Source organism: Sebastes fasciatus, chromosome 14, assembly GCF_043250625.1.
Source record: "Sebastes fasciatus isolate fSebFas1 chromosome 14, fSebFas1.pri, whole genome shotgun sequence".
In the NCBI taxonomy this organism is placed as follows: domain Eukaryota; kingdom Metazoa; phylum Chordata; class Actinopteri; order Perciformes; family Sebastidae; genus Sebastes; species Sebastes fasciatus.
In genome coordinates, this window is record NC_133808.1 from 6,386,394 (window position 1) to 6,412,426 (window position 26,033).

Below are 26,033 nucleotides of genomic sequence, written 5' to 3' on the forward strand. Positions count from 1 at the left end.
TGCAGCAAAGGGCGGCGGACGGGATTTGCCTTGGTACCTGGGGTGCCCACTTTACCAGGTGAGCTACCGAGGTGCCCCTATATTGCACTACATACTATTGTTTTACTAGCATTAATGCCTAATTGTGTAAGCAACATTTTATTGTTGTAACTGGTCAAGGTGGAGCTTATTTTAACACATTTATATAATAAAATATAAAGGAGCATAAAATGGAAACCTCGAAATTGTACTTCAATACAGAGCAGAGTTAATGCTACTTTCCACACACTGAAACACAGACTCCTCTCCAACTGCTGCTACACATAAGAGGAAAAAACAACCCAAAAACAGTGACAGGATCAGGTCACTTTCACACCTGTAGTTCGGTTCATTTGGTCCGGATGACATCACCAGAACTGTCCAATGAATGAGTTTCCTGTCGATGTGAATAACGTCCTGTTTACTCTTCTTGGTTTCATTTCTAATATAAGTCAAATGGACATGAAATGAAACAGAGTCCAGAGTCCAGACCAACTGAACTGACCTGCAGGTGCGAGAGGCATCCTCAGACTTACACAGGTGGCGTGCTCCTCGTCGGCGTAGTCAAAACTGTCGACTTTCTGCTTGAAGGAGTCCAGGATCTCACCGTGTCGAGCCATGTCTGTAGCCAGGATAAGTGTGATGGTTCCCTGAGAAACAGCACAAAGTCACGTTTTCCCCCTGAGCAGCGTGGACAGTTTCTGTTGATGTAGTTTGAGTTATGTAGGTAGAACTCTTTTCCTTGTCTTTTCAAACTCCTTCCCCTTCGGTTTTCCTTTAAGTAGCTTTAAAGTTTTGAGGCCAATGCTGATAACGACATTTGGGAGTTTATAAATGCTGATAACGATAATTGATATCGGCCAATAATAATTTAACAATCTTGATACGGATCCCTTAGATCTGTTTTATAAAGAATTGTGACCAAGATACATACTGAGTGGGACATTTACAGTTGAAATATCAGCTTGTCAGTTCTCTCTGGTGGAAAAACTCTGTAACGGTGACACTGTTTCTAAACCTAGTTTTACATTTCTGTAATGTAATTAGCACTTCGCTAGGCCCCGCCCCGCTGCTACTCCGTCGAGCTGTCAGAGCTACCATAGAGCCCGCACTGTCACTAACTGCACTCCCTGCATTAATATCTAGCTAATTTTTGGAAAAACGAAAAAGCAATTTCAGAGAGAAGCAGACAGAAGGTTTAAAGGATATATCAGGATGTCAAACTGATTCAGAAGTGAAAACAGGTTAAAAACATGAAGATAGAAGCTAAAGCCTGGCGTTACTCATCACAGTGTGAAAGTGAACCACCATCACCTGGTGATCGAGACAGAAGACAATGACATTAAGGAACAACACTGTTCCTGTAAAGACGGGCATGTTAACACACACACACACACATACACACACACACACAGCCCTACCTGTCGTATCTGTTTGAAGGCCTCGGGGTCAAAGTTGGAGAAGATGTTGCAATCGGGCTGAGAGAAGATCTGGAAGGCCACAGCACAGTGGTGGTTCTCCAGAGGGGAGATGTCGTTGTAGCGAACTGCCAGCTCTGTTCTGGCGTTGATCTGGTACCTGGAGAGAAAGAGAGAGAGAGAGAGAGAGAGAGAGAGAGAATGAGAAGCATGCAGAGAAAGCAGGGACAAAGAGTAAGAAGAGATGGCAGAAAGAGAGAGAGAGTGCGTTTGTGTCTTACGTGTTGTTGAATCCGGGGTGATCGAGATCGTGACACACAGCAGCTGTCATGAGAATCAAAACGTCGACCTGAGTGAACTTCTCCTAAAAAATGTACACGCACACACACACACACACACAAATCCAGACATGCACACATTCATTAGTATTATCAATGCATCAATTAATTCTTTCACTAAAAGATCATGTCCATATCTGCGCTAATGTGTGTGATCTCAACTTCCTCCCTCCTAATGGCCTCATAAAATGTCTGTGTGTGTGTGTGTGACCTCGTTAGCACATTGCTGATGCAGATGCTTCATAATCAGTCATTAGGCCTGTGATAATTAAACCTCCAGTGAATAGTCACCCCCAACAAGGGAGAAGAAGAAGCTCCTCCTTTCCTTTTTTCTTTCTTTCTTTCACGCGTATCCCCTTCATCACACCCCCACCATCCTCTCATCCTCTCTCCCCTGACGCCTCTCTTTTTCACGGCCCAGCTTGTTCACTCCACCTGTCTCATTACAACTACAGCATGACTGCATGTATCACAATACAATGGTGCATTCTGCAGGTGGTCGTATGCAGTCATGGTACTGAAGCTGCTTCAGGAATATCTTTGTTTGTGGCTTTACTTATAACACAACGTGTAACGTTCAGAGATGCAGTGAGAATCAAACCCCAAATTATACTTAATACACATTCTGGTCAGCAGAAATGGAAATAGTGTGAAAATATTAAGTATTACCCCAGCAGGGACTACCATCACCTAACTGTATTTCCACAGTACATAAGCAGAAGTCATATTAAGAACAAAATATCTAGTTTATAGTAACTTATAACATTCATTTCTTTTACCAAAGAGAACAGTGTTGGTTGTGAATACTATATCAACGACCAGAAGGAGCCATGGAGCCATGACTTACACACAGATTTGGGGTTGGGGTTTTTCTTATTATTTAAAGGTATTGGAATCTTACAGGATAAATGACTGATTTCATAAAATCTTCAATTGAGTAAAATTACACCAAAAGGTAATTTAATTAACAACATCTCGACCTTTCACTGCTTTTTATGTAACTGGGACCAAATATGCATGTAATGTCATGTAACGTCTGTCATTGTCAGATTTTATTATTATTATACCAGGTAAAAACCTGAAACTGTGCTTTCAAGTTTCACAGCAGTCAAGTCGTTATTTAGTCAAGCTTGAAGTCTCACAGCAGTCGAGTCTGTAAGAAGCTGATTACCTGAAGGCTGCAGAGGCAGATCATGCTGTACATCATCTGGGTGACACAGAAACAGTGGCGGAAGTTGTGGAAGGAGTTATTCTTGTAGTTGTCATGAATACAAAGCTACACAGGGAGAGACAGACAGACAGGAGGTGTGAGATGGTTGAGTATTTAGAGAAAAGCCCCGTTCAACAGGGAGATTGTTGGTTGCTTTCTATTTGAATGTGCAGGTGGTACTGGGTCCAGGTCTCACCAGCCATCTCTTGAGTGTGATAGGGTTGATGTTGAAGTCTTGGACCAAGCCCAGGTCATGGTACATATGTTCCAGACAGCTCAGCATCTGGGAAAACAAAGGGGCGGATCAGTGACAGGTCTGTAAACAGTAAGGAATAGAGATATGATGTCCTTTGACTTTTGATATTTAGCACTGATGAAAATGATTTAAAAACATTCTTTCTTTTGAATTTGGACAGATCACTTTTATCATAGTGTGTGTTTATACTGTGCAGAGCAATATACATTTCACATCAAAAGATGGATAGAAGCTAAAGTACTGGTTCCCAAACATTTTCACATCTGATTGGATTTTTGCTTTTAGATGTTTTATTACAGAAAATGTGTGAAATCCATGACCAAAATAGTCACACGTTCTGTCATTGTGCTGCTTCTGGGTGAAGTTATAGTAGGAAATTACTCTCCTTTTTGCAGAGGACCCCCTGGAACCCACTCAAGGACTCCACTTTGAAAACCACTGAGCTAAAGGAGCTTGGTGGTTTGGATTATGGGTTATTGCTGTCTTTAAACAACCACAAAACTACAGTAAATATGTTGCTACCCATGAATAATGCAGTTCCACAGTTCATAGGCTTTTCTCATTCCACAAAGAGGAAAGAGAAAAGGAAACACTTTTTTAAAATGAAAATGTTTCTGGAATTTCAAAATGAAATATCCATTTATTTCATCTTAAAAAACTATTTTTTGTGAATTAGTTTGTATTTGTTTTCTTTTATTAATCTTATTTGTTTTAAAATGTTATTTGGAATAATCACCTTGTTTTGTTGTAATTATTTAATAAAATCAAATAAAATCGTATTCATAAGAAAGGTAGTATTGGCCCTGTGGATCTTACACCATGCAGGTTTGATACTGTAGTTCAGTTTCAACGTGTGAGTTCTTGTAAATGTGAGGGGGAACAAAAGGTGCAACTATAACACAATAGTTCTCTGAATCAGGATTAGGCTTGGGATAAGCAAAAATATCAAGTGGGCTTTTACTGCCAAACAACAGCATCTGAGTGGCCCGGCATGAATACGGCTAAATCCGGATGTCCACTTGACCTAGTTGAACCCTTTGACCCAACATCACCCTGCTGCAGCTGAGTAGCACAGAGTCCTGGTCGGTCCATGAGTCCAGAGACTTCAGCATGGACTCTGTTTTCTCTCCCCTTATGCTGGAGACCTTTTTCACAGCACACATTTTCACTTGTCAAACAAATATAATTTATAATGCATTACAGTTATTTGTTCCAGTTCCAGAGCACTTGCATTGTGTATGTTGACATACTGGCAAAGATTAATGACACATCAATGTCAATGAAGACAATGATAAGGTCATTAGTTTATTATAAGGTTATTATTAGTTGTGAGAAGTCAATAACACACTAATTCCCTTAACTGTAAATCCATGTTTCACACTGGACTTTGTATTTGTAAAAGGGTGCAAAGATACAGCTTCCCCTTAAATGAAGTATCTGCACATATACACCAACCTGTATTAGTCTTAATTGTAACATTTTGGTAGCCTAAAAATGTCTTATACAAGATAAATGTATTTTACTCTCATCTGCATTTATTGATATTTCATTGATAAATTCATCCTTTTTAATAATCCAGATTATAAATAGTTTTATAACATAGTTTTGACATTTCATTGCTGTCTTATATTTCTGATCGATTTCATGCTCACACGGGCTTATTACAAATCAACCAAGAGCTGTAAACATGAAGTAATGTGAACTAACAGTTTGGATGATGTCATCATCAGCACTACACGGAGCCACATGGGGAAATTCTTGTGACTGACAGCAGGTCACGCAGCACTGAATCTGTTGTGATTATTTATATTCTCTGGTGTCACAAAGAGCTCACAAACAAATAACTGATTATCAAGACTGAACTTCATACAGATAGTTTAGGAGATCCCCTGTTTCTCATGACCAGCAGATGGTTGAAATATTAGTTTAGCCTTTGAATTGAAGCTAAAATCACGCATATCTACTGTCATAAAATCCTGCTTTGCTTTCACACAGAGTCTCGTTGAAGGCAGCCCGAGCATCTGATGGAGATGCCCCCTGGGCTTCTTCCTTTGGAGGTGTTCCAGTCATGTTCAACTGGTATGAGATCCCAGGGTAGGCCTGGGAACGCCTCAGGATCCTCCAGGAGGAGCTAGAAGACGTTGCTGGGGAACGACAGCCTAAGGCTGCCAGCGCAACCCGGCCACGGGTAAGTGGCAGAAAATGGATGAATGGATCATCATCATCAAAGTGTGTTTACAGGGGTTTTACTGCACACTGTAAGTGGTACGAAGCCTTTAGTGTGAAGTCTGATTAATGTCCTCAAGTGATGTCACTTGAGTCAGCGTCGGTTGGGTCTGAAGACTACAAGTTTGTAAAGTAAAAGAAAACTGGAGGTGTGGAGTTAGAAAGAAGTGATGTGATCAGACCTCTGTAGCCCGATGCTCATCTCTGCTGCAGGTTAGAGGCTCCAGGCTACGTTAGCTGCTGCTAGCATAACACACCTGAATCTGGTTGAATCATTATGGGCACTATTCTAACATTATCAGGTGCACCCGTGTTTGACAAGTCAAAATGTCTGCTATCATAGAAAGGTCAGTTTATGGTAGGTAATGTCGGGCAGCTGACATTTAAAACACGTTTTTCTCTCCTACTTTAAGCAAAAGACTTTTGACCATTAATGACGTCACATCATTGAACAATTAGGAAATTATAAATAGCATATTTACTGATTGATAATGATGATGAATCAGTAATAATTAACAGTTATTGACCTGTCCTTGATGAAAAAATAATCATTGGATTAATCACATGAGGGCGTGAGTCTCACCTCATTAGGCTCCCACTGCCAAGCATCGAATGTAGGCAATCTAAGAGCTTCTACTGTCTCCTTAGACAGGTGGTACTACACACACACACACACACACACAGAGAGGGCAGCAGGGAGACAGGGAGAGGAGAGGGGAGGAGAGAGGGGAGTTGCAGGTGAGACGGGTTCAGCGAGTTGCTCAGTCTTACCTCATTGGCTTCCCACAGCCAGACGTCGAAGGCGGGTTTTTTGAGGGCGTCAATGGTGTGTTGTGACAGCATGTACTGCAGGCAACAGAGCTGGCAGTTAACCCTGTCTGCTTCCGCCTGGCTCTGGGCCACACCTCTACACACCACTACGCACACCTACTGTAATATTCATGCATATAACCTAATAACATCCCCAATATTCTACTTTATTTGGACTGTTGTATCCCACCACAGACAGGAAGTGTTTAAAATGTTCAGTCAATGTCAATGTGCAACAAATATCACCAGCAGCCACACTGAAGAGAGCACTAGCTGTCAACAGGTGATTGTGTTTCTAAAATACAACTTGGATTCACTGGTGTGTTCTCCGAGATGAGATGATGATTATCTCACAGTGTCTTATTGACCTGCACTGACTGATTTCTGGGAATAGACATGGACCAAACCTGATCAATATCTATAAAACCGTGACATCAAAGCTAAACGTGCATGTGGACCCACGTGTTTGAGAACAAACATTTGTTCTATCTTGGTTCCTGGAACTACAATGGAGGTGGTATTTCTTAGTACACCTGACATCAGCAGACTCACCTGGCTAACAGCAACACACAGTGTGTGGTAGAAACCTTACCTTTGGGTAGGAGGGCACGTCTCTGCGCGGGGTAAGCTTCTTATTATTGTCCTCCTGGAAGTTACTGGAAAATAAAAAAAAAAGCTTGAAGCTACGAAGAAATAAAAATAAAAGTACTAATTCTACTAATTCTAAAATAATAATATTAAATGTATTAAATTTAATAATATATAATATATATATATATATATATATATAAGATCCTCAGTCAGTAAAATGACCGTGTTATCAGTGAACCTTCACCAGCCTTACTCTCAATTACTTCTTCTACTACTAGTCTAGTTATTATATTATTACTACTAACTCTGATACTTCGGCTGCATGTACTGCTATTTAGGGTAATACTAAAGTATTAAATAACTGAACAACTAAATACTAAATCAATACTATATAATAATACTAAATGGTTTATTACAGCCCGGTGACGGCCACAGATAGCAGATTTTTTCTTTTTTTTGTCAGAATATTTGAGTTATTGATTGCTGTCGGGATGTGACGAGAATTTCAACAAATATAACAGAAAATGTTTTTGAACAGCACTACCAACTCTACCTTTAAATGACTCATTGAATATCAAAACAGTGGTTGATTAATTTTCTGACACGTGATTCATTCATTAATATACTAATTGTTTCAGCACTATTTTCGATACTAATACTGATACTAATGCAATACCTACCGCTCTGCATTTACAGTAAGGTAAGGTTGATAGTAAACAGAGGATTCCAACAACCAGGATCAGCTGTCCCATGACAGTTTATCAGTCTGTTAATAAGACAGGAGCTAGAGACACTCTCCTCTGTGTTCGTTAGATTGGACTAATGGATCCCCCTAAAGACCAGAGACATTCAGTGAATACCGAGCAGAGAGTTGCTTCTGTTGTTGCTGTCACCTGTTGTTCCTGGATGCCATCTCCTCACGGAGCTTCTTGATGTCTTTGCGACATTTCTCAATCTCCACCACCTTCATCCCCTCCACTGCAGACAGACAGACAGACAGAAAGACAGAGAGACAGAGTAATTTATTAAAATCCCACTAAAGTTAACATTTTTCAAACTATTAACCTCTTGTTACCATTTGTAGCTGCAAACATATAAAGTTTCCCGGAGCATCTGTGGGCCATTGAGCTACATTAACAGGGTAAATGGCCTTACATGGCTTTTGGTGAGTGAGGGGTCGGAGCAACATGGTCAGGTCTCTACTGTGGCTCACACTGGCATACAAAAGATTTATTTTTATTTTTGGCGTTCAATGTCCATTCATTTTGTTGGTCAATCAAGCAATCAATCAACAAAACAAGAAGCACACTTATCCTCCCATCCCTGCATATCCTCCACTTCATACGACATTAAAAAAAGTAAAAGATAACAAATAACAAGTCTGTCCTTTACACTGATGGCTCAAAGAAGTATTTAGAACTCTTTCATAGCAACTGTGAACTGCATTTATTCCAGCAGGTGATCAGGTTGATGAAAGATGACTTCCAGTAGACAGTGAGCCAGTGATTTTGTGTCAGTTTGTGGAGAAAAATATAACTTTGGGTGATGAGCTTCCTGGCCGCCAACATCCCAGCCGGCCATATTCTATGTAGCAACTGTGAGGTGTCATTTACAATGAAAGGCTGGATCCTCAGAAAAATTCAAGTTGCATCTTCCAAAAGGAATGAAGGCTGTTTTGGGGCAGTCCCATATATGTGTATGAAATTCCTACTGGTGATTGGGGTTATGTGAGGCAAAGTTATACTTTCCATGAACGCGAGTATGCGAGGGTACGTGTGACGTAAATTTCATCATCGGAGGGTGTATAAGCTTGATTTATGGTTGTGTCTAGAAGGTAACCCGCGAGTTGGAGAAACTCTCGCGAGATGGTTAAGGTTAGGCATTGACCCTGAATAGTTAAGGTTAGGTATTGACCTCGAAAAGTTAGGGTTAGAATAAGTCAGCAAGTCTCGCAAGAGTTTTTGCAGATTTCAGATCTACTTGGACGCGGATGGGCGGACAAAATGTTGAACTTTGAGGAGCTTTGAGAATGTCCGTTTGCCGCGATGAGAAACCCTCATGGAGTATAGAAGGTCTAAATGTTTCCTCTTCATGTTTCTACGTCAGCTCATGTTCGTGCGGCCGTCCTCGCGGAAAGCATCCTAACCGAAGCTTACGCGTAGGCTCTGTCCGGACGTCCACGTACCGCCAATTTGTTGTGACCTCTTGTCCGCGCGGTTACTATGCTACAACGTGTCCTCCAAACGGACAATACAAACAGAACCACTCCATCCGTGGTGTCTGCAGCTGTCCACAGCTGTCTGTGTTCGTGTCCGATTTGGGAGTCTAACCGAGGCAGTCAGTCACTTATTGCTGTGCTGCACTTTGAGGGCTTGAAAATGTCAACCTACAGTAGTATGGACTGAAGCCCCAGCAGATTAATGATGGCAACTTTATGCTGAAACCATACTGAGTGCCCCATGAAGTTCATGTAAATAAGTTGAGAGACTGAGAGAAAGCAGCAGTGGTGTAGGAGGTGGATACTGAGAGAGGGAAACAGATTCTGCAGCTGCACAACATGAAATCAGTAAAAGCCACTCACTGAGCCTGCAGTAGACTACATGAAGTCCACCAGAATTAATATTAATTGCTGTCTGTTGTCTGATTGTATCTGAGGCTGCTATCAGAACTCTTTATGTGACTCTGCATCCTCCATCAATCCACCTCTTTCTGCTGAATCAGAAAAGGTCGCCTCCGACAACACTGCAGCTCCCGTTAGAATAGGTGACCATGGCGACCAAAGTCATGAGAGGATGGAGATCTGTGTGGGCGCCATGGTGTTGCCATAGCGACCAGGTATCCAGGCAATTGGCATGCTTGTGTGAAGTGGCTGTGCGTCAGATCTGAAACTACTACTACAGTAGAAGCAGTCAGGGAGAGTGGCGACTGAAAGTGGGATCATCAAACTTGGGCAGTTGGTGTCAGCTGACGTCTGTCCTGCAGAGCAGTTCTCCGGACAGTCCCAGTTTAAGATCCCAGCTTAAGTCAAAAGTAGGGATTTGAATTGAACTGGCCACAACCCCAGGAAGTAGAATTTGATGTGAATTTAATGTTGGAAATACATCTTCTAATATAATATTCTAAATTCGGTGCACTTTTAATTGAATTGTTTATTTTTTATGTGAAAACTCATCATAATCTTTTGTTTCATTGGACAATGTTTTTAGAAACATTTCATTCTTTCTTGTTTCCTGTTTACTATTTAATACAAATTCACATTTTTAGTTGAAGTTCTGTGCTCAGCCCACACCTGTTGATCAGTCCACCGCCACATTGCTTCACAAGAAAGCTGCCTACGGTAAAGTGTTGGGGAAATCGCCATGGTGACCAAAGCAAACTCAGGTCATGTTGTCATGGTGACTGAAAGGGTCAGCACATGGGGGGGCTATTATGAAATTGCAGCCGTATCACGTGGCAAAACACATGTAGTCAGAGACAGAAGGAGACGTCGGCCAAAATGGCTGCCAGCTACAGTGTAGCCGTGCGTGGGAAATTATGCACATGTGTAGGTGTCTCTTGCAACACCGTACTACACACCTACAAACACTGAGGTCACACAGGAAACACTAACGCAGTTATGTCACATCACATCACATCCACCAACACACTGATGGGGTCTTCACTGTGTTCATTACTAATTAAAGGGAGACAACACTATGATAATCTGACCATAGTTATTCCTATATCCTGCCGGCCTCTATTAGTCAATTTACGTAGATCCACCCTCAGATCCTCGAGGCTTCAAAACAGCAGTCCACAAACCAATGGGTGACGTCACAGTGACTACGTCCACTTCTTATATACAGTCTATGCACTGTCATTCTTAAAGTACCGGTACTAATAAAATAGGGTATTGTACTTTTTCTAATGGCAGGGTATTGCACCTTTCTAGTATCAGTATACCGTTCAACACTATAGCGTACACTTAAACTGATAATAGGTGTCTAAAATGCGTCTTGCTGCCGTCCCGTCCACAGCAGGACATTGCTTTGCTCCCTGCTGGTACTCCTGTCTGTTTCTCCAAACTCCATCTACTGTAGTAATACACTGACTATGGAGAAGTAGCTCGTACAACCCCACTGAGAAACACCCAAACTACCCATTTAAAGGCACACTGTGTAGGATTTGGTAACATCTAGTGGTGTCGTGGCAGATTGCAACCAACTGAGTACCCTTCTGCTCAATCCTCCGTTTCCAAGACTGCAGTAACATGAGCAAACCGAGTGCAAACCATGGTAAGGTCGTTGGCCTCGCTCAGATGCCATCCATACGATAATAACACTACTTTAGGAGCAACAGTAGTCAGAGGGCAATAAACCTACACACACACAGCCAGGACAAACTTCATCTGACTGCTGAAGCCTCATATTTGCTTCAGCTGAATATTAGAAAACATTTTTTTCCATAGAACAAGGACAGTGCACTTGCAAAAGGAAGGGATCACTTGGCATGTGAGTATTGATCTATTAAAGGGAAACTTTTCAACCAGCTAACACAGACATAAATCTGAACCTATCTTTTAATACTCCTGAGTGTTTACAGCCATTGTGGGCAGTGTTGTAAAACACTAAAAGGACTGCTCCAACTTACTGTAATACTGGATTTTTATTGATCCAAAATTCAATATTTATCAACTTAGATGTGTTGGATCATTGTGATGAAGTATCTCGAGTTGTCAGGCATTTAATCTGCAGGATTAATCAAAAACAGACATTCCTGTCTGGTTATGTTATCTGCAAAAGGAACCATAACAATGTATTTCATATCAATATTTGGATATAAAATGTCATATACTGAGATAGAGGATTATATTGATGTTTGTAACTTATATATGTTCTGTGTTGTTGTGTGAGGTAAACAAGAGTTAGCATAGCTGTCTGTGTCTGAAATCACTCCCTATTTACACTGTTATGGTTTGTACACAATGGGACAGAAAATGAAATGTCCATGGCATGTGCACTACTTTCTACTATCAATCCCACAATGAATGCAACGTGCCACATTTTAGAGACGTGAACATGTGAACTTGTATTTGAAGTTATTCTGCTCTGACTCGACACCGACTCGATGGACGACTCACTTATTCAACTTGACCTTTATCTTTAATACAGCCTTACTAGGAAGGATGTAATGATTGCAAAACGGTCACTGATTAAATGTTCCTGTGGGTAATCACTACAGCAGCTGACCTGCTGAGAACACTCTATATTATAAAAGCATGGTGTTAGGACAGCGCAGCGAGCCTGGCTATCACAACACCTCTTTTATTGATCGCATTTTATAGCTGGCTTTTATCTTGAGAGAATTGACACATCTACCAAGTGCTAAGATGCCATCGGACATGCAGGTGAAAACTACAGGGAGCAGAAAACACTTCCTCTATACAGTTCATGAAACCTGGAGCCTGATAAAGGCCAGCTGAGGAGGACAGGGCATCGGTGCACGACCCCACGGTGGATGTTGTATAAGTGTGAAGATGTCCTTTAAAATGTGGTCAATGTTCAGTAGATGCTAATAGTAACAGCACGAGGTCAACAGCCTCTGGAGGTGGGTTAGCAGACCACATAACCTGCTGCAGCTTCCAGTTATCTAATCACAGACCCATAAACTGTGGAGGAACAGAAGTTCAGACAACATGAAGTGAAGGCATGCTCTTATCTCTATACTAATCAGTCTAGGCACTACTGCACACTGCTTAATACTATTGCCTCTGTGGTTCTAAAGAGCTAATTCAAAGCTAGCTAAAGTGAACTCCATGAACGTAACACTGACAAGCTTACAACTCACTGTACAGACAGAAATTCATCTTTATCTTTCCTCAGTCGTTTAGGCGGGCCAGACTGAAATATCTCAACCACTAGGCCTACTGGCTACACCTGGATGGATCTTCATTCATGATCCGGTGATCCCCGAACTTCACCTCTAATACCAGCATGTCCGTTTCCTTTGGTTTATGACCAATTACCTGCACAACTAATGACATTCCCATCAGCCTCAGCTGTACTTTGTGTTTAGTGCTAATGAGCAAATGTTAGTACACGATAGTAATAATGGTAACACAGAGCACAGAGCTGCTAGCATGGCTGAAGACTGAAGTATCCCCCTTATGCCTTATTTGGCAAAATGTGCAATATATTTATTTTTGTGCAAAACATGGTGGTAAATTTTGAAGAGTTTCCCTGTGAAATAAAGCACTTGTTCATCACTTCAGCCAGCCAGTTTACTTGTGATTGACTGAGCAACAGGATCACTGGAATGGGAAGTTTCACATTATTATATCAGAGGACTTCGAAATGACTTGACTGAAAATTAGTAAGTTAAGAAATGTATATATATGTCATTTCTTTCCAGAGGATGTGAAAGTGATGATGAATCAAAACCATCCATTAATCTTCATAAGGCTCAGCGTAACCCTGAGATTAGAACGTAAAAATATAAATTCAGACTGTAATTAAACTTTTTAAACTATTAAACTTATTTTTTTTGTGAGCATATCAATGTGACAGTAAATGTGACGGTGAGGTGGTGGGAACAGACTTACGCTCCACTCTCTTCTCCAACATGGCGAGACGGTTGGTGACCTCGGTCTTCAGCTCGTTGATCTTGAACGCCCTGAGGACAGATGGCAGCAGATGGGAGGGAGACAAGGAAGGACATATGAGATGGTCTCTATGACAACAATAAACCTTTTTGTATATTCACACTTTTCTGCAGCAGGTGGATATTTACAGCTTACATTTAATATAGTATTAGCCGCTCTTTCTATACATCCCTGCACTGCTCTACTGTATCTTTTGTGTATTGAACATATCTGCAAACTCTACAAAGTAAACATGCTGTAATATCCACCAGAAGTGCAGCGGTTAGTAGATGAATTCAGCTGAAAATCAACAACAACATTAATCAACTATTCATTTTAGGTCATTTATGAAATAGATATTAAAACATTTGGAGGTTCCAGGATTTCCAATCTATAGGCTACCTCAAACTGAATTCATTTGTTTATTGATGTTCAAGTCCTTTTTATCTTTTAATGATTTTGAAAAGGTATTGCATGCTTTTATCACCACACATCTTGATTAATGTAATGCCCTTCACGTTGGTGTTAGCCAAGACTCTTTGTCTCGCCTGCAGCTTGTTCAGAATGCGGCAGCTCGTCAGCGTGATTGATTTTAAGATTTTATTATTAACATATAAATCATTAAATGGGCAAGCTCCAGCTTATCTCTCAGACCTTTTAAAACCACATATTTTATCAAGGACACTCAGATCCACTGAGCAGTTACTTCTGACTGTCCCGAGGTCAAAGGTCAAGCTCAGGGGTGACCGAAACTTTTCAGTTGCAGCTCCAAAGCTCTGGAACGCTCTGCCTCCACATGTTGGGCTGTCCCCCACACTGCCTGTTTTTAAATTAGCAAACTCCGATCAAACGGTCAAACTAGGCAGCGCTGATCAAATATGAATCAATATTCTGTTAAAATGAGAAGGTTTGTGAGAAAACTTTGAGGAGAGAAATAGGCATTACAGTAACAGAATAATTCATATTTGATCAGCGCTGCCTAGTGTTGACCGTTTGATCGGAGTTCGCGAGTGATTGACAGCTGCCTCCGTTGAATGAACAGCCAATAGGAACGCTCTCTCTCTGAAATGACCTGTGATTGGCTAAAGTCTCCTGTCACAGGCTAGATGTTTTAAAGCCTGAAAACAGCCATGAGGAGGTGCAGAAGTCTAGTTTTCTCTCAGAACACTTGAATTATAATATGCTGAAAGGTTATTATGGGATTTTTGTTTAAGTTTTTACCACGGTGAAAATGTTGTTTTTGAAAGGCTAAACACCAACAAATATTGATTGAAACTGAATATTTCGTTAGATTTTGCTTCTAGGTAGCAAAATAATATATCTTTTTAAATAGTTTTATATCCAGTCCTTTGTATAAATTATCCAGTAAGTGTGTTATTTTAGTTATACATGAGCAAATCAAATTCTGACAACCTCAGAGCAGATAAATCCTGGCACACCCACTGTGATCTTTGGCGCCCCCCTAAGGGGGGCACAGACCCCAGATTGGGAATCCACTGGTTTAAGTTATTACTGTAACAGTGCCATCACTGTAGCTTTAACTACTGAGAAATCATTTTATCAGTCTATATCACTTCATATCATATCTGCCTATTCATACTCCAATGCTGCAGACAGACCACACGATTAGCACCAACAGGCTTATGTCCTGCTGCACCAGTGGACTGCTGTCCTGTCCTGTCCTGTGCACATCTGCTCCTACAGTATGCATCAGTAAAACTGTACCTGTACATGAGGTGTGATTGGAGGATAAAAATGTGAATAAACATGACATGAGAGCTGAAGCAGAGAAGAAGCAGTGAAATCATGTCTGGGATCAGTGGGGAAGATCACTGAAAAGTGCAAAGACAAAGCCGAGAGGCAGATATGAATGAGTTGATTAGAAGAGACAGGAGCACCACAGGACACAGTAACATTCACATGTTGCAGCTGCTGGCTGGAAACCTTGAAACTCTAAGAGGATATAAGTGGAGGCAGTCCTCCTGCCTCTTGGGATTATGAAATACATTAAAAAAAACTGTTGCATAAATCAAAAGGTACATTATGATCAAGCTGTTTTTCTTAGGTCTGTCTTAGGTTTTGGAGATATGAGGTTTTCACCAAAAATGGAATCTAGAAAAAACTCACAAGTATAAGTAACCTGATTAAAAGAGGAGGAAACATTAGAGACTAATAGAAGCTAAAGAAATGACTTATAGTCATAAAAAATAAAAGTGAGAAAGATTTGCAGCAGCACAGTGAGTGAAGAGTGAAGGTGTAAACACGCTCAGACAGCTGCTTACCTTGAAAACTGCTCTGCTACCTGCGTCAGTACATTCTGAAAGAGCTCCTCTTTATCTGAGGAGAGAGCGAGCGTGGAGCTGTGTTAGATATAAACACACCCACCCACATGCACTGTCAACAGACTGTTGGTCCACACACACAGACAGTAGAGGAGTCTGGGGTAAACAGCTTGAATCCACTGAGGCAGAATATCTCATTAGAAATACAATAGAAGAACTAGAAGTACTGTACATACATGCAGGGGTTATGTAAGTCGACCCGGAGAGCGTCAGATGGCCGAAGCAACAGATGGCAAAGCCAGAAAAAGTGAGAAGAGAAAAAGAGAAATAAAATGTGCCCTCTTCCCTCTGCTGCTCTCACCGTCGGATAGGAAGCAGCTGACAGCTTCATGTGTTAACAAGAACACTTGTGATTCCTCGTCCCACACTCACAAACAAAGCCCTGCCATTGGCTAACAGCTCCACTGTGGCGGGCAAAGTTCAACACCGCGGGCCAATAAACTCACAGCGCAGAGAAATCGTTAAAAAAACAAAACAGAAAGACGGACGAGAAATTGTCGGTCGGTAGTCGTTTGTACATTGTGTCACTCACATTCCATGTTTCATGCGAGGGTCAGAGGTCAGCACAACCTGTTGTTAAAAAATTCCTCTCTGTGATTAATTAAGCCGGTTCAGCTGGAGCGGATCGTCACTCTCAGACAACACATTCAACATGCTGAATTATTTCACTTTAACAAGCTGCTTCTTTAGTGAGTATTACTGGTTAAAAACAGGATGCTTCATCATCATGTGAGGTGGCTCTGGGATGAAGCCTAGTAGGTTGATGCTGACTAAACTAATCCGAAATTCAGTATTTGAGGATATTTTTGGTAACTTGAGTAGATTATATATTACCATTTTTAACCCAGAATTTAAAGAAACAGAATGAGAATAGTGTGTTTGCTTTATTGAGGTCATCTGAGGATGCTTTCCCTGCAGGCTTCTATCTCTTTCACACCTTGTGTGTGAGCAGAGATTTTCATCATCTCCATCAGAACCAAACACACTGAATACATTAACATCCATACTGTACACAGCAGTCTCTGGGAAAACAAACTGGGTTACACAGCAGGCCGTCGTTGTGTTTTATTTATTAGAGTTAAAGCCGCTCTGCTGTTGGTGTGCTGTAAAAGAGATTTTCAGGTGTTGTGAGCAGGTCAAACTGCAATGACTGGCATTTTGACATGTGAGCAGAATAAAGACTTCAGAGTTCAGATGGATGTGACAGCAGAGCAAAAAACATCACATATACTGATGCAGTCTTCTTTTGACAACCATTTCATACAGTGATACTGGCACTGAGCTGTTGAACGTTCAACTATTAGTAATGCGAACCTGTGCTCTTTCATCATCGTGCTGCTGATGAGCTATGACAGCTGTTCACATCTCTATGTCTCTATATCTTTGCTGTATGTCTCTATATCTTTGCTCTATGTCTCTATATCTTTGCTCTATGTCTCTATATCTTTGCTCTATGTCTCTATCTTTGCTCTTTTTACATGAGGGGAACGTTTCTGCCAGTCAGCGATTGTGTGTGAAGTGATTCAGGTTGTTGTGAGCAGAGTGAGGAGCAACGATGAGTGAGTGAAGACGAGAACAGAGTTTTAGGAGGTCAGTGTCCGAGTTCAGCACTACAGCTCTACCACTGATGTGATGTTAAGTCTCCATAAAACCACGTATATGGCTCAGAACTATTGAAGTGAAGTGGTTATGAGATCAGGAGCTTTTTATAGATGTTTTCCTGGGTGAGTGTGTGTGTATGTTGGTGTATGTTGGTGTATGTTGGTGTATGTATGTGTGTGTGTGTGTGTGTGTGTGTGTGTGTGTGTGTGTGTGTGTGTGTGTGGTCCCTGGAACTCACCAGCAAGCCCCCCTCCAGTCATAGGCACCACTCGGTACGGTGACCTTCAACACAACAGGACACACACACACACAAACACACACACACACACACATTGTTTACAAGGAAGATTACCAACACTCAGATGATGTTTGTCAAATAAAAGGTTTAAGATTTTACCCTAAGATAAGATAGCAAACGTGCACAGAGGTGTATAAACACACACACAGACACACACACACTATTAAAGTGTGTTTGCTGGTCAGTCCACCTTTTAGTTCTGGTCGAAGTGGACAGTTTGGATATCGCTGGGCTGCAGTAGCCTCTCTGAAGATATCTCTGTAAATGTACCCCTCACCATCCACACTTTATACTTGAAAATGAATGCTACTGTGTGGTATGTTTAAGGTCCACACATCACATTGTATAAATTGAACATGGACCCTCAACCCTACATGCAAATAGTTTTCAAACAGATGATAAATTTGATTTTACCAACATAACAGCCACCTGCTGTGACAACAGATTAGCTGAGCAGCTAAAGGCTTACAATAAAACCCAAAGTGAAACTGACAACATGAGGACATATTTCCTAAATGTTATGATATGTTACTGCATGTTATTATCCCTGCCAGGTGTAAACATGTGTGGAGATCATGCGTTTGAGTGTGTGTATCTGTCTGTCTGTCTGTCCACGGCTAATCTCGCATACTGCTGGATCCATCAGCCTCATATGTTTTGTGCTCTTTTAGGACTGTATGCTCAAGGACCTGATTCACAATGTTTGACATATACAACATATTTTATTAATCAAATATCATCGATGCAAAGTGAAAATATCAATACATATCATCATCTTTAAGATATACCACTTTATGTTTATTCTTCTTATTAAAAAGAATAGCTTGTTGTTCATTTAGATTTCAGGAAGAGCTCAGAAATGTGAGTTGATATAAATGCGACTGATTACAGCGTAAGATATCGTCCCATATCCATCACAGGCTACTGAATTGAAACCAATCAAAATCATATCCTGGCAAACTTTGTAATATCTGCAAATATTAAATTGTTGTCCAAAGAATCAATATAATATTGTATCGTGATGAAACTTGTGATTTACACCCCTAGTTATGATCCACTAAAGTTAGACATGATACATTATATTATATATTTCTTTCTGTCTTAACACAGTTATTACTTTTTGAGTTACTTATTGTAAATTCTATTATTTATTATATTACATATTGTTTTTTCAATGTATATTTGTAATTATCTTACTTTCCAGTGTGGGTCTAAATTAGTGCCTCTGCTGATCTGCAGGTAAATCAGTAGCTCAAGTTAAGCACATCTTCTTAGTAAAAAAAACAAACAAAACTTAAAAGGTATTTGTAGACATGCATAATTTTCCCAGGACTTCCCCTAGCACATTCTGTATCTTGTGTGGAACATTTAGAAACATGCAGGAGAATAATTAAAAAGTTTCTATTGCTGGTTCCCTGCTCTGTTTTTGACACAGATACAGATGACACCCTATAGAATAATTAAACAGTCATCCATAAGATGCCAAACACTAGCAGGAAATGAGAAATGAACACGTTGCCAGGGATCCTCTCTGTCTGCAGTTACATGAGCCAAATCTGTTTGAGAAGGAAGTTTGTTGATCGCTGATTCCGAGAAAAACATTTGCATGAGTAGCAATGAAATGGTGGAATAAACTGTCCTGTTGACAGTAGGTAAATAAAAGGAAGCACAATACACAGAATCTAGACCTCCAGCACAGGAGAACTCCTGGAAGAGATGGACCAATCAACTGTTGGCAGTATTAGTGTTTACTGACAAGCTTTCTGCAGAAACTAGTAAATGACACTTTACCCAAGATTGCCACTAGTGGTACATTATGTTCAAAGTCTCAATATTAATGAATGCACAAGGAAGGATTCACAAATGTATTTTGTGATTTATATATAAATGACTCTCCACAAAAATATTTTTCAATGCACACAAAAATAGTTATCATTGTATATAAATATAGAAAAATATTCCATATATAAAAATATGGTTCACAAATATATTTCTGATGAACACACAAATATTTCTTGTTTCAAATACATGTAATAGAAATCCACAAATATATGTATTTAAAAGTATTTGCAATTTTCATCAGAAACATATTTGGATGTTGTTACATTTATATACAAACTGTTGAACCTGCATTTACAAACTGCAGTCATGTGTGAACTTCACTGCGTTTGTGTGTTTTTTTTTACTCCCCTGACGTGCACAGATCCACAAACAAGAGGTAATTATCTTTAGCCAATCAGATGTCTCCCTCCTTTTCAGCTAATCACATGAGCGAGTCCCCACGAGGGTATGTATAACTTGCGGGAAGATCTGCCTCTGATTGGCCACTGGCTTCTAAAGGCTAACAGTAGGTAGGCTAGCTATGATGCTAACTTGAGTTTCGAACTAGACAGGCCCGGGAGGAGCGCTTTTGTTCCCGCAGTCCGAAGGTAAACTACCTGGTCCGAACAACGGCTTGTTTTTTTCATCATTAAATTCACTTCTGGGAATTTTTGAGGCGATAAATTAACTACATGTATTTAAAACAACAAATATTTGAGTGTGCATCAGAAATATATTTGTGAACCTTATTTTTTATGTGGATTTTTTTACATTTAAATACAACAAAAACTGTTCTGTGTGCATTAAAAAACATTTATGTGGAGCCTCATTTATATATAAATCACAAAATACATGTGTGAATCCCTCTATGTGCATTCATTAACACTTAGACTGATTTGACTCCATATTTTTACTCGGAGCTGTTATTCTGATTCCAGGCTCCAGGGAGAGTCAGTGTGGCTTCTAATGAAAGCCTGCAGATCACATTTCATGGCAGCTCATTGTACCAATATGCTAACAACTAATGAGGAAGGAGCAGGGGACACTGGGATTTACAGTCAATCAGCAAATGTGTCTTTCAATCAGACAGACAGCTGGTGGACTGAACAAATGTTCTGTCAAACATTCAATTAATCAATAAAGGCATGAGTAGGATGCAGGTTTTCTAATACCTCTCTGTGTTGTGTGGCATGGTGGGGTCGATGGACACCATGGCTCCGGACGAATCTAGCAGGGACAGATTGGTGTTCCTGCATGGAGACAAAAACACACTGGGGGTCACCTGTAGGCTGAGGATGCATATAAATACCATATGTCTCATAAAAGATGGACACATTGATGGGACTCGTGCTTGAACTGCTAATGGGTAGATGGCTGGTATACAAATTTAGGAGAACCGAAAGGTCCAGTTCTGATCTTCAATCAAAGAAAAGCATGCATCCACAGGCGTCTGTGAGCAGAACACTGAATGAGGATGTTGTCCAGGCACAAAGAAGATGACTTTCACCCCCAGGGATCACAAGTAGTAATGTGTCTACTGCAATAAGAAAAACCAATGTTACACTGATGCTGCTTCCATGAGAACTTGTAGATCATGATAAAACAGAGAGCCCATTGGAAGAAAATCGTTTTTTAATTGAATCATTCTTGAGCAGTGAATGATTGATCATTACAAGGAATACTTTGTTGGGGTTTCACTTCCCTGTTTAACAAGACTAAGAGTTGACAGTCATGCTAGCAGCTCTGTGAGACTGTACTAAGGCACAGCTGTGCTTTGAGCCTAATACTAGTGTCAGCATGCTAACATGCTCACAATGGCAACGCTAACATGCATACAAGTCAGCAAATGTAATGTTAATCTGCCACAAAAAATCATCTCAAATGTTGCATAACTATTTGACCAGAACAAGTCATTTTACTAAAAATCAGAGGACTTAAAGCTGCAGTGGGTAGAAACGCTCTCTCTCTGAAATGACCTGTGATTGACCAAAGTCTACCGTCACAGGCTAGAACTTCTTCAAAAAGATTTTTTGTTATATTTGTTGAAATTCCATCAAATTCACCCGTCTTTACAACTAATGGTAGTGTAGCTGGTTCTAACTCTTTGACTTTTAATAAAAAATTCTTCTTCATTTAAGGCCATACACTGTAGTTTTATGTGTTACTATAAGTATAATATTGAGACCACTTACATAAAGAGACGAGATGTTAATGCCAGGTCTGAACAGGGCCATAACACTACTCCTCACCTCCTACTTATGGAGCACAGATGATGATGTGAGCTTTCCATGGTACTCAAAGAGGATGACGTGTGGATGATAATCCATCCATAGGCAAAACATGAATAAAATTAAACCAAAAAGTCATTAAAATATTACTGAAATGTATAGCCTAATAGTAAACTTATAATAAAATTATTTATAACAAAGATTTTATATATTTTATAGAAACAATCTGAATTTCCTCATTTGGCCTGAATACGTAGCATCACGTTTCAATATCCATACTCTTTCTCTTCTCTCTTCTCTTTCTCTTAGAGGAATGTGCATAAAAGGTCCCCATCATCCCAAAAGGATGTCTAACCCTCAATCCCAGGAATACCAACAGTCACTATGTGGAAGCTAATGGGGACACACATTAATAAAGATCACATTCCTATTAGTGTTGTACAGTTGTAGAGTGAGCAAACATCACAGCAGCTCATAAATTGTACAGGGTAACTGGATCTATTGTTTATTGTGAAAATGAGTTCACATTTCTGTCATCATGCATTTCTAAAGCTATAATATCCTGTCATATGGTGTTTCCACATTTCTTTTTCAGTCTGCAATTATACCACTTCACATCCCTGCTTGTTACAGTAATGAAGGATTACCCATATACAGATTATACAACATTATAAATCAGGACTGAACAGGAGTCATGCCCACCTGAACTCTAGAACAAACAGCAGAGGAGTAACTACACTGAAGTTATGATTCAGCTAATGGCTACTGTGTGAAGACATAACTCAACATATAGCAGCACTGTAAACAGGTACCATACTGTATTAATCACATGCATTAAATGTCAAGTGAAACAGGAACAGCACTTACATGGGAGCTTATTAACACTATGCTGTCTGCAAACCATAGCTGACGGCATTAACAGAGTGTGTTTGTGTGTGTGTGTGTGTGTGTGTGTGTGTGTGTTTTACCTTGGCACACTCAGCGCTGTACAGAACAGCTCCTTAATGTCACACGGGCTGCAGAATCTACTGAACACCACCTGAGGGACCACACACACAATCACACATGATAAGAGCATGACCTATAATCTGACGTGCATCTGAAAAAATGAATTTATTAAATCCACATATGAACCTGTTCACAACATAATGGTAAACTTTGAAAAGTAGGGAAAGTAAAATATAACATTTTTAATCATTATTGCATCTCACACATATATATGATACGAAATTGATATTTTTGTTAAGTCAGCTCAGGTTTATTATATTTAAAAGGTATAATATGCAAGAGTCTCCTAAATAAACAAAAATGCATGACTGAAATAATCCCTCTCAATCATCATTTCTGACCCACTAGCAGTGTGTGACGGTGTCTGTTTCTACAGAGACTCTGCAGCCCTCTGCCTGGATTTTCTTTTTTCTTCTTATTTTGCCATGTTCGGGACGTTTCTGGGTTGTGTCTGGAAGGTAACCAGCAAATTGCAAAATCTGATCTGAAATCTGCCTCTCGCTGCCAACAATCTATCCTAACCTCAACTATTCGAGGTCAATGCCTAACCTCAACCATCTTGCGAGAGTTTCCCAACTCGTGGGTTACCTTCTAGACATTACCACGTTTCTGGGAGTCACCAAAGAGCCTTTGAGCCAATAACGGTGTGCAGGGTGTGCAGCCCGTTCAGGTCGTGGAATACCGCCGCTCTGTCTGATACCGAGGCACAAGTCCCCCTCTACTCTGTCAGATACAAAGCGCCTGTATTAGACGGATGTGATTGTGAGGTTGTGTGTTCTTATGGTCATGTGCTCCAGACAGTGTCCCTTGCTCCTCTCTCTCTGTCTCTCGGTGTGTCAGTTTGACGGAGAGCAGCGCTGAGCCACAGCGGACAGAAGTCCACCCTTCGGCTGCATTCATTCAAAATCCGGCAACTGGGCACATTCCCGCAGGGTTGTGCAAAGTTATGGTCGTGTTTATTTGTGCTTTAGAACGTAACTGCCAGGAAACGATTCGAAAATAACGTTTTATTTCTCTGAGTAGCTGCTTTGTTCTCACTAACGCCGCTCCCTCTCTCCATTCACTCTGTAGCTCGCTCGAACATCGCTGCTCTCTCTCTCTCTCTCTCTCTCCCTCGCTCGTTGAGCCGAGGAGGAGGAGACAACCTAATGCTGCCTGCATATTATACCTTTAATAACCCGTTTAAAATTATCTATTTATGTCCAAACTGATTTTAGCTTATAATAATAACCTGCTAACATTAGTGTGTTATTGCATACATGTGTTTTGTTGCTGAGCGCACCGAAACAAATTCCTGATCAACTGCAGTTGATGGGGATAGATGATTGAATATTGAATCAATAAGCTGAAACTGACAGAATACAGTCTTGAACATGATTATTTCTCGAGTGGAGGACTGCAGATTTTAATATCACATGCACACATGTCAGTGCAGCATGGAAAGGATTTTCTTCTCCAAAATGTTAAATAACTACAGTTCCGAGTACAGTACCTACTGCTTTAATCCCATGAAATAACTCACTTGTTTATTATTCAGTACATTGCATTGTGGGATTGTTTGCAGAAAGTACTGTATATGCCATGGACACTTACTTTTTTGTTCCATTGTGGGAATTTCTGAGGCACTATATATAGTGCATACATTTCACACTTAGCATTCAGACATTAAATATAGTGCACTAACAGTTTTGTTTTGTGGCGTGCTAACATAGCTCTAGTCTTTAGTCTTGTGTATTATTAAGTGCAACATGTAGGACATTTCTCATCTCTTTCCACACGGCAGAATACTCAACATTTCATTTGGAGCACATTTTAAATCCCCTACTTTCTTCTACTTATGTAGATGTTTACGTAAGGGATAATGTGCAGCATCGCCCTGTCGGGGATTCTTTCACAACAATGACCGGCTCGCTGTACATTATCCCTTACTTATTGTTCTTCTGATGAAACGTCAGCAGACTAACAGTCCTCCGTTCCTCCGATATCATAGTCGTCCTCCCTCCTCTGACTACAGTTCTGTGAAAGTGGAGCAATCAACCACTGGGGAGAAACTCCTGAGATTGAACGTGCAGGCTTCCCACGCTCCAGGCTCTTCATCTGATTAAAGACTGTGCACGTTGCAGCACAGCAGCAGTAAATATTTAGCGTTTTCCGTCCCTTTTCCTCCATAAACAAGGTCAAGCACATCAAGTCATTGAACATGACAAATGATTTGTGTCACTCCGCAGCATACAAAGAGGGATGACCCACATAGATAAAGGAGGTGTTTGCATGTGATGTCGCATCGAGAGATGACATAGGGGGAGGCCTGGCAGTGTTAGGAGGGAAGGGCCAACCAAGAGATGGTTGTGGAGGAGGAGAGAGTTCGGAGAGCACTTGAGCGGTCTGGTGGTGGCAGCCTGTCACAGGTGGAAGAGACAGGGACAGGTGGAGGTCAGTGGACTCCAGAAACACCACATCTACAGCTGCTGTTTATTTCTATCTATCTATCTGTATATCTAATATTGCACAATTCCAAGTAATTCAGTCCTTTGCTAATATTTCCTCCTACATGATTTTAATTTGTTTATAGCTACAAAACACCACAACAACTTGAACTTGTACCTGATTTCCTTTATCCATTTCTCATATGCCTTTTATGATGTTTCTATGATGCTTGTGTTTTATGTTATATTATCTGCTGTCATGGTTTGTCTCTTCGGGATAATAATGGTTTAATTCATTCAACAAATCTGTAACTCTGTCTCCTCTAACTTTCACTAAGCATTATGGGTATGAATGCAGTACAGATACTGCTTCTATCAGGTAGCAACATCCTTCCTCTGCTACCCATAAACCCTTCTCTCTGGGTGACTTGTCTCGTCCCAGTTCTCATTTTAAGTTAATGTAGTATTAATTTAACTGCCAATGATTTATTTGTTTTAATTAAATCTACCTAATGCTGCGGTGTAAATACTTAGGTGCATTTGTTTAGTCATCATTTACTGTGCATAAAACAATGCTGAACTTTACTGATACAGAACAGAAAGAAGAGAGATAAATAGCTCATTTTGCCCTCTTTATCAAAGAAAAACAAGGAGGAACCAAAGAGGGAAATAACATGATGACAAGCAAAGACTCAGCTGAATGTAAATGAGTGTGAAGTGTCCTGTGGGATATGATGACAGCAACTCTAATGCTCTATACTCTTTGTTTTTCCTTGTCACACAGCAGCACTTTGATTCATTTGTTTAGTTGAATACTCCTTA

The 26,033-nt window shown here is 40.4% G+C and overlaps 1 protein-coding gene across 3 annotated transcripts in view; it reads right to left on the reverse strand.

Moving 5' to 3' along the window:
* pde9aa (phosphodiesterase 9aa) overlaps window positions 1–26,033 on the reverse strand; it is a 33,150-nt gene that overhangs the window by 3,727 nt on the left and 3,390 nt on the right. For 2 of the 3 annotated variants that reach the window (XM_074658282.1, XM_074658281.1), the window contains exons 2-14: window positions 22,746–22,816; window positions 20,722–20,799; window positions 17,669–17,712; window positions 15,769–15,823; window positions 13,448–13,518; window positions 7,761–7,845; window positions 6,869–6,932; window positions 6,238–6,312; window positions 3,181–3,267; window positions 2,946–3,050; window positions 1,718–1,800; window positions 1,440–1,596; window positions 555–668 (exon numbers count right to left, since the gene is read on the reverse strand). In XM_074658282.1, the coding sequence (XP_074514383.1) occupies window positions 555–668; window positions 1,440–1,596; window positions 1,718–1,800; window positions 2,946–3,050; window positions 3,181–3,267; window positions 6,238–6,312; window positions 6,869–6,932; window positions 7,761–7,845; window positions 13,448–13,518; window positions 15,769–15,823; window positions 17,669–17,712; window positions 20,722–20,799; window positions 22,746–22,816 (1,089 nt within the window). Of the gene's footprint in view, window positions 1–554; window positions 669–1,439; window positions 1,597–1,717; window positions 1,801–2,945; window positions 3,051–3,180; window positions 3,268–6,049; window positions 6,125–6,237; window positions 6,313–6,868; window positions 6,933–7,760; window positions 7,846–13,447; window positions 13,519–15,768; window positions 15,824–17,668; window positions 17,713–20,721; window positions 20,800–22,745; window positions 22,817–26,033 lie in introns of all 3 variants that reach the window. The other variant, XM_074658280.1, reaches the window with a different exon arrangement.